This window comes from Lemur catta, chromosome 1, assembly GCF_020740605.2.
Source record: "Lemur catta isolate mLemCat1 chromosome 1, mLemCat1.pri, whole genome shotgun sequence".
NCBI classification, from domain to species: Eukaryota; Metazoa; Chordata; class Mammalia; order Primates; family Lemuridae; genus Lemur; species Lemur catta.
In genome coordinates, this window is record NC_059128.1 from 282349034 (window position 1) to 282363663 (window position 14630).

General features: G+C 51.8%; 1 protein-coding gene across 3 annotated transcripts in view; it reads right to left on the minus strand.

Annotated features, from left to right (window-relative positions):
• The window catches only part of TMPRSS2 (transmembrane serine protease 2), a 39762-nt gene extending 31561 nt beyond the window's left edge, over positions 1-8201 (minus strand). Inside the window, exon 1 of one of the 3 annotated variants that reach the window (XM_045540701.1) lies at positions 7981-8201. In XM_045540701.1, the coding sequence (XP_045396657.1) occupies positions 7981-8155 (175 nt within the window). In that variant the 5' untranslated portion in view covers positions 8156-8201. Of the gene's footprint in view, positions 1-4930; positions 5047-5081; positions 5184-7980 lie in introns of those variants that run through there. The other 2 variants (XM_045540702.1, XM_045540703.1) reach the window with 2 other exon arrangements.
• Between the last annotated feature and the right edge of the window lie 6429 nt (positions 8202-14630).

Sequence of the window (14630 nt, forward strand, 5' to 3'; positions counted from 1 at the left end):
CGAGTATAAGACAGACAAATGGCTTACACAGTGACTGGCACAGGATTCTACACATAGAGAGACAGAGACACAGAGATGACCGCAGGAGAGGAATCACCTACATCATCCAAGTTTCTCTCTCTGTGAATGACTCATTGTCCCAAAGAGATTATAAACTTTTTAGGGCAGGAATCAGGTCTGGTCCTCTTTTTTTTTTCAAGTCTAGCTTTGTACCATACAAAGAAAGTGTTCAAATATTTTTTGAGTTCCAAAGTCTAAATGAGTAAGATGAAATTTAACAGAGAGAGATGGGAAACCTGTACCTGGCCAAGTCAGGACAGTGGGTGACCTCGCAGGGGTCCAGGGCCACAAAGCTGAGTGCACCCCCAAAATGACAGACAGGCAGGCAGCAGAGGTCCCCAGGCCACCACTCCTTGACACCACGCACAGCCTACTGGCTGAGGTTTAAAGAACTTGCCCAAGTTGATCTGTAAAACGGGGGTAATAAAACAATAGGGCTATTGTAAGGATTAAGTGAGAAAGTGAGTTTTCTAGCACGATGCCCAAGACGTGCTGAGCTCTCAGTGTAATGAGAGCGGATAGGTTTGTCTTCCAATATCCAAGGACTGCTGTGGAAAAGGAATCCAATTTATTCTACGTAAATCCAAGGGACAACATCAGGATGTGTGATCGGAATTACCAGAACCGCAGGCTTTGACTCCACTTGGGGAAACCACGTTTCTGAAAATTAGAAAGTTCAAGTGTGAGCTACCTTGGAAAGTACTGAATTCATTAAACCTAAAGACATTTGTTTTGAGACTAGAAGATCATTTCTCCAGCATATTCTAGGGCAGAATTGGGCTTTAGCTCGGAGGCCAGACCTGATGATCTTTTAAAGTCAATCCCAACTCCTTATAAATGTATCATCACCAGTGAACTTGAAAATGTCACCAAACTCTCCGTCATCAGAATTTCACAGAATGAGCTCCAAACCTGTCGTCCCTAGAAAACTCAGTCCCTCGTGACCCCAGGACTATGCGGCAGTAAGGTCAGGCTCGATCCCCTGCCAGGATGGCCCCTTGGAAAGCAAAGGCTTAAACAGGAAGGAACTTGACACTGGGTCTCACACCACAGACAGACAAGCAGTAATAATGCCTGGGCCTAGGTTCATCTGACAATTTAGCCCTCGCTTGAAAATATTTTCCTAATGAATGTCAGCGTGATCGTCACGGCCTCTCTTCACAGTCCTGCTTGAGTGCCCCAGTTCTTCCATCTGCTCTGCCCTTGCGTGAACTTCAGCCACCAGGACCACAAACCATGGTGCTGTTCAAACATTCCCGCTTTCTTACCACACGCTGCACCCTTAATCCTCCTGCCCACCCGCCACTAATGCCTGGCGGCTTAACTCCAGGCACTCACCACGTGCCCAAGCTCTCACCTCCCTCACCCTCACTCACCTCCAGGAAGAGCAAAATGCATGTCATTGAGTCACCTGCCCCTTGAGCTCCACTGTTTAGAATGCAAGTAACTGCCCACACCCCTGCTGGAAAATCAGCCTCTTCCACTGACCAGGGTGTCTCCCAGGCATTCAGTTCCTCTCTCCTGACCACTGCCTGGTGACCAGGAAAAAACAAGTCCCAGGTAGGTCTCTGCCTCCTCGGGGAGCCTCCGCTCTAGGTCATCCTGCAGAGCTGCCTGTGTGATCAGCTGAACCACGCTATCCGGCTGCAGACAACCCTTTGCTCCTCCCCATGAGTCCATGTGCCCGTTGGGACCAGGATGGTCAGTGGCACAGGGGCTTCCTGAGCCCACCTCCCTAGGACCCAGGCCCACTACTTCTGGGGATTGCAAGCCAGGACTCCCCAAGTCAGCCTTTAGGTCCAGGAAGGGACTGACCCACAAAGGCTGCCCCAATGCAGACCTCAGCTCATGCTCCTGCACCCCAATCCTGAGACCACCCAATGCATCCTGGGGTAGGCCAAGTGTTAGGGGGTCCCTGACAGGTGCCCTGGAAAGTAAGGAGGGGCCAGGAAGAGCAGGTGAAGGCTCAGTGATAGGAGGATGAGGGAACACCCAGAGAGTGCAAAGTGGGAGAGACCAGAGAGGGGACAGGCACCAGGGCCTGCAATGTCCCATTCCCCCACAACCGACTCCCTGCAGGGAGCACTCCTTGGCCTCCAGAGCCCTCCGGCACCCTCCCCACCAGTAGGGCCAGTTTCCAATTCTTCAGTAATGGACACCGGCCACTCAATTGACCAGTCACTGTTCCTTTCTGCCTAATTCTCAAGGCTTAGACCTGACAAATTGTTCCCAAACCTAGAATTTTCAGGAGGGCTTATAAAAACATTAAGATTCCTGGGCCCCAATCTCCCAGAGTCTGAAGCTGCAATGGGGACCAGGGCAAGGACCCCATATTCTTACGAAGGTCCCCCAGGAATCCTGCCACAGATTTAGGTGGAAACGATTAAGAATTGCCTCGCTATACTCCTGGTTTAAACTTCCAGGTTGGGCCCAGAGTAGGGGTCGGCACACTAACACGAGGGTGATGATGGTCAAGGGGGCTCTGCATGGGTCTGGTTTCACCATCTCCAGGACATGTGCACAGCGTCCCCCAGCGAGGCCAGCCCCCGCAGGCCCCCTTGAGGAGTCCCGAGCACTCTCACCCAAGTCGTGCTGCTGGGGGCTGGGGGGCAGCACAGAGCCCAGGGGGCTGCGGGCAGGTGCCGGGCTCTGTCAGGCCGAGGACAGCCCGAGCCCGGCCCAGGAGCAAGCCCTTGCGAACCAGGATTCCTGGGCCTTGTTCACAGCCTCCAACTCTCCTTTTCTCCACTGGCCCCGAACACTCCACCCTCCGAGAGGAGCTGAGGGACGGAGGGAAGGGACCTGACACTCTGTGCTGATGGTCACCACAGTCCCTCCTAAGCCTCCTGTGTCTCCACCTCGGAACTTAACACGGAGCATCGCCCTGTGCTGCCTGTGGTCCTCCCCAGAACACAGTGTCCTCATAACTGAGTTAAATATGCCATAAAGAGCTGGCGACGACGGCTGGCTAGAAGAAACTAAGTGTCACATCAATGCCTGTGGTTACAATTATGATACCAGTGAGGCCAAATTTACTCCTAAGATGAAAGTGACTTGGGCTCACAGTGGAGCAGCCAGTGGGGCCAGCACCAAGCCACCAGGAGGGCTCTGCATGTGGCAACAGCACAACCTTGTTGCTAGAAGGTTGGAGGGGGGCGGTGAGTAAGATGGAACTTGCTGGGGACCAAACAAATGTCTAAGCCGAGAACAAAGGCCCAGGCTGCTCACCGGTTGATCATTAAAAACAAGCAGAGACAGAGGTGTCACCGCCATCTCCAGGCAGAGGTCCCAGCCCATAAGGATGCTGCCACCCCAATCCTTGTGCAGAGTGTTCCACTCAGTGGTGTCCCCAGTGGCAGCCCCTCTGTCCAGTGAGGTGTGCTGGGGGGAAGGAGGCAGGTCCCATCTTTTCAGAAGCAGCTCAGTAAAGGTGAGGGAGTCCTGAGCAACCTCCAGACTTCCTGGGGGAGCTCCCCCTCCCCCACCACCAGGCCCTCCCTTCGCCTCACTGGGGGGCAGCAGCAGCGAAGGAGCTGGGCTCCCTTATCTCCTTGTGTCCCCGTCCCTTCCCCTGGTAAACTCTGCTGCCACACTCCCAGCCCCCGCCCCTTCTTCATGGGAGGTTGGCTCCATCCTCACTTCCTGGACAACCCTCCAGGCTAGGTCAACCACCCTCGCCTCACTTTAGGTTTTCCAAACACCTGGTAACTGGCCTTGTAGCCCTTGTAATTTTCCATCCTTCAGGGGTTCTCCCCGCTGGGAGCTTGGCGAGCCACGCATCACCACGCGATCTTGGCCACCAGACCACTGCACCTGTTTACGTGGAGGAATGCGGAGCCCCGAGGCCAAGCCCCAGGTGACCCCTCCCCACCTGGGCAGCCCAGCTATCCTTTCCGTTGCAAACAAGCCACCAGGATTCCTCCTGACCCAGCCTGCCGCCTGTGCGTTCTGAACGGGACTTCCCGGGCCACTGCGCTGTGCCCTGAGGCGAGGCGCGCTGGAACTCTCCCCTGCCGCTCGCACTCGGCTCCGGGCTCCCAGCACGCCAATGCCGGCGGCCACCCTCACCCAGGGCCTCTGGGGTGTTGATGTGCAAACTTTCCGGCGCTAGGGCAGTTCTTCAGCTAGGCTTGCGCGCGAACAGAACGCCCACTTTCAGGCTGGTGCGCTCGGTCACCCTGGGTGCCACCGACCCGAGTCCGGACGGGATGCGGTGGACCGAAGCACCCAGGTGCCAGGCCTTCGCCCCAGCAGGGAGCCCGCGCCCAGCGGCCAGGCCGGGTCCTCCCGGGCCGGCTCCTGCGGGTGCCCCGTATCCAGGCGGCCCCGGCCCTGATAGCCGCAGTGGGGTCCGGGTCGCCAACACTCCCTCCCCTGGGCTGAAGAGCCGTTCGTGCCTCGCCCGGGGCCCCTGCGGGAGCCTGGCCCCGCGGTCCCGGCCGCGCCGGCCGTATCGTTCCCGGCATCTCAGCGAGTTTCCAGTTTCTCCCCACCTCGGTAGGGAACCAAGAGCCGAAGGAGTTCAGGTAACACTCCGGGACTGCAGAGATTTCCCCGAAACAAAGAAACACCGACAGCCCTCCTCCCCCTTCCTCGTCCCCCAGGAGAAAACGCGCACCCCGGGCGACAAGGTGGGGGCCGTAGAGGGCCGGCGCCCCGGAACCCGCTCCAGCTCAGGCACCCACCCCGAGAGACCCGGAGGCACCCTCTTCTCTGACCCATTGGCAAGGGACTCGCAGGGCCACCTGCCCCAGCTTGACGACGCCAACAGGGGCGGACAGGGGTCCAAGCCCGCGCCCCAGTGTCCCCACCGTGCGGCCCCCTCCGGCCCCTCGGAGGGCGGGTTGCCGCTCGGCCCGGGCGGACGCACCTGCGGCGCTCACGCTCCTCGCTTCGGCTTCGCCTCCAGCCACCCACGCCCGGCGCGGGGTCAGGGACTTGGGTCGTTCCCAGTCGCCCGGGTCCACCGCCCCAGCCCGGAACCGCGCCCTGGCCCCGGGAGCAGGTCGCGCGCGGCTCACCTGCGGCTCCCGCCCCGCCTTCCTCTCCGCCTCCCGGGCCTCCCGCGGCGCTCGCGTCTCCTCGGCCGGCGCCCGCGTCCCCGACCTTCCTGGCTCTCGCTTTTATCTCAGGAGGCGGCGTCCGGGTGCCCAGGGTGACACCCCCACACGCGGGTCCCCGGTCACCTCGGGCGCGGGGAGGGGACGGGCCGGAGCGGCAGTCCGCGGGGGCGGGGACGGGCGGGAGCGGCGGGAGCGGGGGGAGGAGTTTCCCTAGGACTAGCCCGGGACGCGGCGGGACCCTGAGGGGACCCTGGGCACTTCCCACGTCTGGCCCCAGCGGGCAGTTTAAGGTTGCGGAGGAGCACGTCTCCCTTGCCACGTCCCGGACCCCTGGGGTCTCCGACGCTGCACTGTCCGAGTTTGGATGAAGGAGGGGGATTCCGGGGGGCGCTAATCCAGTCCCAGGTGAGCCCCCGGAGCTGCTGCCTCACGAACCCCCTCAGGTGGTTGGGCGCCTGGCGGGGGGAGGGGCAATGTGGCCTCTGTGCAAGGACCCAGGAGTCGGCCTCAGGGGACCGCTGGCCGAAGCACAGGCGGCGCCGAGGACCCTCCCTAGTCGGCCGGAGCCGACCGTTCTCTGCCCTCCCGACCCCCCAGTGGACAGGGTTCCCCAGAGGGGCCCGAGGTCTCCTCGCACCACGGGCCGGGCGGGGGCGGTGGGTGAGGACGCGGTGGGACACACCTCGGCCCAGCAGACGCGGCTTTTCCCGGGACCTCAGAGGCTCTTTCAATATTTGCAACTGTGGGGACTCAGGATATACCACCCCAAAATTTGGCTATGGGAGACCAGCGTATATCACCCCAAAATAGTCCTCTTTGGCGTATTGCTTATTTGGAACTGGTCGTTTTGAGAAACTGCAGACACAGGTGTAGCTCGGAACCGTTGCCCCTTGTGAAGGAAATTTACATCTCTAAAGGAAATGTAAATTTGGTAAATTCCTCTGTAAGGGGAAGGAAGCTGTTCCAGGCAACTTTTATCACCGCAGAAACTTTCATCTGCCTAACAAGGCAGACTTTACTCTCCGGGCATTTCCTCCCCTCGCCCTCCCATAATGTGCTTCCACGCCCCCCACCCCCAGCCTCTATTCCATTCTGTAGCTCAATCATGTGGCTGCTGCTTTAAGTCTCATGTTTTTGTGGGGTCCTCATCCCTGAGTGTGTCAGTTAAAATAGTTTTACACCTGTGAATCTGTCTTATGTCAATTTAATTCACAGACCAGCCAAAGACTCTAGAAAGGTGGACGGAAGCATATTTTTCCCTCTCGTACACAATATGTAAAGTAACACGATTTGCTTTAAAATAAGGTGGGAGCAGAAAAAAGCCAAGACTTCAGTCCAGATCACTCTGCTTGGGCTCCACATTCCCTGCCTGGGCAACTCTCCCTGGGGGCCTCTCCGGGGGCTGGACTTTCCTAGTAAGTCCTTCCCTCCTGCCTCCTCCCCTGACTCCTTTTCTGGTCTGCTCCTAGCATCCACAACAGGGATTGTCCCCCAGACACCCACCTCTGCCCATCTCCCATCCTGCCCTGCGCCCCAGGCTGTCCCCAGTGGAAGATGCCGGAAGACAGTCTCCAGCACGTAGGGCAGATCTAGTTGTGTTCTGGTGGCAACTCACTTACTTGTGTCCTGACTGTGTGTTTGGTGCCTGCAGAAGTGACCCCTAATATCCAGCTACACGGCAGGTACTGTGTGCTCACCTGACACTCGTCTTCCCCTTGGTGTTGGTAGGCAGGCTTCTCCAGAGAAGCAGAAGCACCAGGGGATATAAGTCCAGAGGGATTCATTGTGAGGAATTGGCTCACACCACTGTGGACGCTGAGAAGCCCCACAGCCTGACATCCCCAAGGCAGAGACTCAGGAGAATGGTGCTGCAGTTCAAACACCCAGAAGCCCAAGAGCCAGAGAGCTGATGGTGTAGATTCCAGTCTAGACCTGAAGGCTGAGACCAGGTGTGCCGAGGGCAGGAGAGGGTTGAAGTCTAGCTCACACAGTCAGAGTGAATTCAACCTTCTTTCACCTTTTTTTTTTTTTCAGGCTCTCAACAGATTGCTCACGTTGGGGAGGGCCGTCAGGGGTACTCAGTTCACCTGTTGTGATGCTAGTCTCTTCCAGAAACACCTCACAGACACATCCAGAAATAATGGTTAACCCACTATCCGGGCAGCCCATGGCCCAGTCAACACGACACATAAAATTAACCACCACAAGTCTACCCCATGTCAGCTCGGCTCCCACACATGTCTCCTTAAACTGCGTTTAATCTCCAAATAAAGACGATAGCAAGATTATCACTCTGCCTAACATGTTACAACTGTCCTCATACAGCCAAAAGTGCACTAATGCCTTCCCCGGGAGAGGAGGAAAGTCCTTGAGTGATGTTTACCCTTCTCCTTGACATCCTATAACTTAAATACCGTGATGTAAAATTAACAAAACTTAATACAATGAATACGATGATATAAAGTCAATACACCCTATGCCACATAGTAAGGCAATATGAGAGGAAATAAAACAAACATATACACGGTACACACAGATGCACACACAAATGTGTTCAGAAGAAAATAAGGAGAAAATACTTAGGACAATTGCAGTCTTTATTTAGCTATCTGCCTAGGCATAGCTGGTATTTATAACCACCCTCTTCCAGTAACCACTCTGCACTCCCTTTGCCTTCAATAAGCATCTCAGCTGATCACAGCTGTTTACCTGGTGGCGTACCCAAACCCTCATTCCTCAAGCGTCTGGGCCATTAGTAGTCCTGCTTAGATTGTGCTGTTGTAGTGTCCCACTGATGTTAACCACAAGCCTGGCAAAACTAGGAGATTCCCTGTGTCACGGCTATCCCCTTCCTTACCTCTGCAGTAGAGCGGTAGTCTAGTTTCCTCTCGGTGGTCTGGATCAATTACCCCAGCCAACAGCGCAACTCTCTTCTTTGCCTGTTGATTCAAAGGCATGCGGAGCTCAAAGTGGCCAGGTGGTAGTCTTAAGTTATAGTTTAATGGAATTGTTACATCCTTTGGCGGAAGCATTTCTCCCTTTGGAATTAAGGCCTCTAGGCCAGCAGAGCATAACGTTGCAGGAACAGGAAGCAGATGTTTTGCTAGTGGGTCGCTAGGGGTGACGGTGAGTGGTGCCACTCCCATTTCCACTCCTTGATTCCTGGACCCATAAATCCTGGCCACGGAAGCACAGCACTGTATACTGGATGCCGGTTCAGAGTACATATAGACTTTTGCAGAACTTGCCCTGCCCTGCAAAGTATGGCTGCCTGGCTGGCGCTGTGACAGCATCTTCAAAAGGCTATTCCGCCGTTCTATCCAGCCAGCAGCTACAGGATGGTGGGGAATATGGTCAGACCAGTGAATTCCATGAGTGTGGGAAGTGAGTTCCTTGGTCAGAAGCGATGCTGTGTGGAACACTGTGATGCTGGACGAGGCATTCTGTGAGTCCACGGACGGTAGTTCCAGCAGAAGCATCGTGTGCAGGGAAGGCAAACCTGTATTCACAGTGTCTGTTCCAGTAAAACAAAATGCCGCCCCTTCCGTGATGGAAGCCGTCCAGTGTAATCAACCTGCCACCAAGTAGTTGGCCGATCACCCAGGGAATGGTGCCATATCAGAGACTCATCACTGGTCTCTGCTGCTAGCAGATCAGGCATTCAGCTGTGGCCACAGCCAGGTCAGCCTTGGTGGCCTTGGTGAGTGGAAGTCCATGTTGCTGACCCCATGTGTCACCTCCATCCCTGCCATGATGGCCACTTTGTTCTTGAGCCCATTGGGCAATGACAGGGGTGGCTGTGGAAAGAGTCTGAGTGGTGTCTACAGAGCAGGTCATCCCATCCACTTGATTATTAGAGTCCTCCTCTGCTGAGGTCACCCTTTGGTGAGCATTCCCATGGGACACAAATATCTCCATGCTCTTTGTCAACTCACGTCTTCCCCACATTTTTCACCAACTTTCCAATCATGTTCCTTCCAACTCTCTGACCGTCCAGCACAATCACCGGCCACAGCACATGAGTTGGTATATAATCACATGTTTGGACGTCTCTCCTTCCAAGCAAAGTGCACAGCCAGGTGCACTGTCCAAAGTGCTGCCGACTGTGAAGATTTCCCTTCACCACTGTCCTTCGGGGATGTCCCAGAAAGGGGCTGCAGTGCTGCAGCTGTCTGCCTTTGGGTGGTGCCTGCATATGGTGCAGAGCCATCTGCAGTCCAGGCCCGGCATTCTCTCCATCTGTCCACGGACCATGGGGAACTCCCCACGAGGCCACAGGTGCAGGCTGGGGGAGAGAGGGCAGGGTAGCAGGGGTAGGGACCTTGGGCATTTGGTCCACTTCTTCATGTAATTTGTGGCTGCAGGACCTGCTCGGGCCTGATCACCTGTACACCACATCCATTTGATGATGGAGTGCTGCTGTGCACACCCTGCTTTAGGGCTTGCTGGTCAGATAACACCTGGCTCACGATGGGCAGCTCAGGATGCATGGCAACATGGTGGCCCATGGTCAAGTGTTCAGTTTCTGTTAATGCCACTAGCAGGCCAAGAGCTGTCTCTCAAAAGGGGAGTGGTTATCTGTGGAGGATGGCAGGGCTTTGCTTCAAATCCTACGGGCCTGTGCTGCAATTCACCTACTGGGACTTGCCAAAGGCTCCAACAGCATCCCCATCGGCCACTGTTGCTTTATGCACCACTGGATCTACTGGGTCCTGTGGCCCAAGCAGCAGAGCAGCCTGGACCTGCTGCAGAGCCTTCTGGGTGCCACTGAAAACTAGCAGCTTTTCAGGTCACCCAGTTAATGAGTCTGACTAATGCACCCCAATAAGCTGTACTACTCCAAAGCGGCCCAGTAGGCTTTGTGCCTCTTTTTTTGGTTGTAGGAGGGGCCAGATGCAACAACTTATCCTTCACCTGGTAAGGGATGTCTTAACAGGCCCCACACCACTGGACCCCTAGAAATGTCAATAGGGGTTTATTGTGTTGTCTCTGCTGTCCATTATGGTAACTACATCTACCTTGTCCTTGGTGGTTGAGTGCCACCACTTGGCCCCTGCCACACTGGGATCTGACTATTCCCATTACATTTATGTTTCTTGATTCTGTGCTTGCATTTCTCACTCTGAGGTCTGATCTGCACAGAATGGCAATCACAGAGCTCTTCAGGGATGCTGTGGCTCCCCTCCCAAATTTATTCCACAAAGTATCAGTGAAAGGTATATCTTCTGAACCCTCCAGTGTGGGAGAGTAGGTCTGAAATAACAAATCCTCTCTAACATCCCAAACTCCCTAAGCCTTTGAATCTCTTCCTCTACATTAAACCAAGGCAAGTCCAGCATTTCCAGTTCACTCACTGTGGGCCACCTTTTGGTTCATGTTTCAGCCAATGAAACTGTTAGAGCCCTTTTTATCTCCCTGAGCCGCACCGTTAAATAAGCCCGTATCAATAAATTCAGCCTGATCCAACTTTATGTTCCTTCTATTGTTATCCCACACCCTTAGCATCCATCCCCACACATGTTCCCCAGATATTTGTTTGTTAAAATTAGAAAACTCAAGTAGGTCTTTTGGAAGGCAGCAACCTTTTTATGGCTCACACTTTGGACCTCACCTTCGGGGGCCTGGTGTGGCTTGAGTCTAGTTACAGATCTAGAAGCAAAGAGGGCTGGTGGAGGTGGGTCCTGGGTAGAATCAGCGCTGACTTACATGGTAGCTGCCCCAGGGGAGGCCACTGCAGTTTCCTGCAGCGAGGCAGGGCTAATCTCCCCAGACTAAGTCGGAGAGGCCGGTACCACTGGGGGTGGGGATGCCGCCCCCACTGAGGGTGAGGAGACCTCTTTCATTGGCACAGAAGGCTCCTCAGAATCTAGGGGCTCAATGTCCACAGCTTCCTCAGGCTCTTCCCACACATTCCCAGCCCAATGTACAGGCTCCCATTCTTCCCAGTCAATGCAGACACTTGAGCAGTGGACACCCTGTGCAGCTGGGAGTCCCACTTCCACTGTAATGCAGCCGGGGTAGAATGGGGTTCTGTTTTGTTTCTCAGCACGTTCAGCCCTGCGGCTACTGGAGATGAGGCTGTCCTTCAGGGCACGTGCAGAAGCCTTCAGGTCACGTTTGTGGCACTTGAGCTGGGAATTCAAATCCCTGAGCACGGCCGGGCGCGGTGGCTCACGCCTGTAATACTAGCACGCGGGGAGGCCGAGGCGGGTGGATCGCTCGAGGTGAGGAGTTCGAGACCAGCCTGAGCGAGACCCCATCTCTACTGAAAAAAATAGAAAGAAATTATCTGGCCAACTAAAATATATGTATAGAAAAAATTAGCCGGGCATGGTGGCGCATGCCTGTAGTCCCAGCTACTCGGGAGGCTGAGGCAGTAGGATCCCTTAAGCCCAGGAGTTTGAGGTTGCTGTGAGCTAGGCTGACGCCACGGCACTCACTCTAGCCCGGGCAACAGAGTGAGACTCTGTCTCAAAAAAAATAAAAATAAAAAAAATAAAAAAATAAAAAATAAATCCCTGAGCTCATCCTTTTCTTTCACCACTTTGTCCAGCAACAATAAGAACAACCACCCAAACCTATTATATTCATTTTCCAAAAATGTTTGAAAGTATCATATACACAGTCATGCAGTGCCTTGCTTCTTAAAAGTATCCAAATGAAGATATTTTGTGTATCTCTATTGCCATATCACATCAGGGACTATCACTGCTCTCTTTATTACTTGAAATAGAAGCATTACTATTTTAAAATCTAATCAACTTAGAAAGCAGAAACAACTCAGAAAACTTATCCTTAAAATTCCGTTATTCCAGAACCATTCCCAGTACCAAAATCTGTATTAGTCGGAGCTCTCCAGAGAAACAGAAATGATAGGACATATATGTATCTTCGTGTGTGTGTGTGTGTGTGTGTGTGTGTGTGTGTGTGTGTGTATGAAGAGCTTTATCATAGGGTATTAGCTCATGTGATGATGGAAGCTGAAAAGTCTGGTGATCTTTTGTCAGCAAGCTGGAGACCCAGGAAAGCCAGTGGTGTAGTTCAGAGGCCCGTGAGCCAGAGAGCCAATGGTGTGGACTCCCGTCTGCATCTGAAGGCCTGAGAACCAGGAGCACCAAGGGCAGGAGGACAGTGTCCAGCTCGTGTAGTCAGGCAGAGAGCAAATTCAACCTTCCTCCTCCTTTTTGTCCTGTCCAGGCCCTCAGTGGATTGGACGAGGCCCACCCACATTGGGGAGTGCCATCTGCTTTACTCAGTTCACCAATTCAAATGCTAATGTCTTCCAGAAATGCCCTCACAGACACACAGGAATAATGTTTAACCGGATATCTGGACATCCTGTGCCCAAACTGACATATAAAATCAACCATCATATTTTCTGTTGGCAACTCTCTAAGATTTGGGGGGAAGGGTGGTATACACGTCTCCCAGAAGCAGCCCACCAGCTGGGGAAGCCAACTCCACCCCAGAGCTAGAGGTGGGCCTGTGGCCTATCTCTGGCTCGGATGCTCTCTGCCAGAGTTCCTGCTTCAGAGATGAGCACACAAGGCGCTTCTGGCCAGCGAGACAGGGAGGAGAGTTTTCCTGGGGGTTAGGGTGGATGTTTCTTCTAAAGGATCTTCTAGAGACCCTCTTTCTTGTGCTTGGGGAAAAAGCAAGTAGTCCCAGCAATTGTGGATAGCCATCTTTCCATTCCCGGGGGGGTGGTACCAGGACAAAGATAGCTGCAGCTCCTCGATTCAAAACCACGGCAGAAAGATGATAAGGAACTGGATTCCTGGTGGCATCACTGAGTCACTGTCTCAAACCAGCTCTGAAGTGAAGCTTGCTTTCCCATTTTTCTACAAATACAAGTGGAAAATCAGAATTATTTACCAGGTAACTAGCTGTGATATAATAAAAACAAAATAATGTTATTATATGTTAAAAATAAGCAACAGTATTCTGTTTCTAGCAACACAGCAGACTAGATATCCTAAAATAATGCTCACAGTACAAAATAGCCAAAAAGGCTGGATAGAATATATACTGTTAATATCCTTTACAATTACAGCTGAATTTGCAAGAAAACTTGGGAAATCTTCATATGTAAAAGTGAAGTGGGAGCACATATCCAGAGGAAGGAGTCATATTGGCGGCATCCTGAAGTCACCTGAGCATCTCTGGTGGTGCAGTTTTGGGGCAGGAGGTATGAGCGGATACCCCATATCTCCTGCCCCAAAACTTAACAAAATCTATGGCTCAGTAAGGTGGGAAGTTGTCTAGGGTATCACCGCACCAAGCCAGGACCCAAAAAGCTTTTCATGTCTACCCCACTGAAGGGTGATGATCAATAATTTTGCCTATACCTTTGTCTTAGCTCTCGATGGAAGAGGAATAATGATCACCTGAGGATTTGAACCCAAATTACTACTCTTTTTGTGGTCAGAAAAACCTCCAGCCAAGAATTTAACCTAAAGTGGTCCTAGATTGGTAATGCCATAGACACGTGGCAGATACAAACTCAAATCCCCTCTAGTGGAATGGCCCTTAACCCAAGAAATATTTGTACAAAGGAACAATTCAAATGAGCTCACAATTAAAAACAATTAAAATAATATATCATAAAAAAGTCAACAACAACAGCAGTAGAATCAGACAATATATATTGACATTACTAGACACAGATGAGAAAATAAAAATGTTCCCTATGTTAAAAATAAATAAAAGAGGAAATCTAAAAATGAATAAGAAGCACAAATTGTTTAAAATTACCTGACAGAATTGGAAGTAAAAAAAAAAAAAAAAAAAACCTAAAAAGAACTTCTAAAAACAAACGAAAAAAATGTAAATTTTCAATAGCTGAAGAGGGAATCAGTGACATGGAATATAGACCTGAAAAAATTATCCAAAAATCACCTCAAAAGACAAAATTATTTTTAAAATTATGAAAAGGAGCTAAATACCATGAAGAATAGAGAAAAAAGGTCTAAATTGTTTCTAATTAGTTTTCTAAAAAATAATAGAATAGAGTATAATCAATATTTGAAACAATAATGATTGGGGATTTTTAAAAATAGATGAAAGTCATGAATCCTTAGATTATTGAATCACAAGAAGAAAAAAGAAGAAACCGTAGTTAAACATATCATAGTACAATTGTAGAAACCCTAAAATAAAGAGAAGATCTAAAAAGGATCCTGCAACAAAAGGTGTAAGAGTCCCTAAATGAAAGCCAAAATATGTGACATAAAATATTTAAAGTGTTGAAGGAAAGTGACTGTCAACATAGAATTTTATATCCTGCCCAAATATCCTTCAAGAAAGAGGGAAAAGATATTTACAGACAAATCAAAACAGTGTTGACCACAACAAAGAACAACAACAACAAAACTTGAAAAGGTTGTGGCTCAGAAGAAGAAAAACAAACCCAGAAGAAAAATCTAACATGCAAGAGAAAATAGTGAACCATAATAATGGTAAAAATGTGGGTAAATCAAAAGGAACAGCACAAGACAACTCCAATAA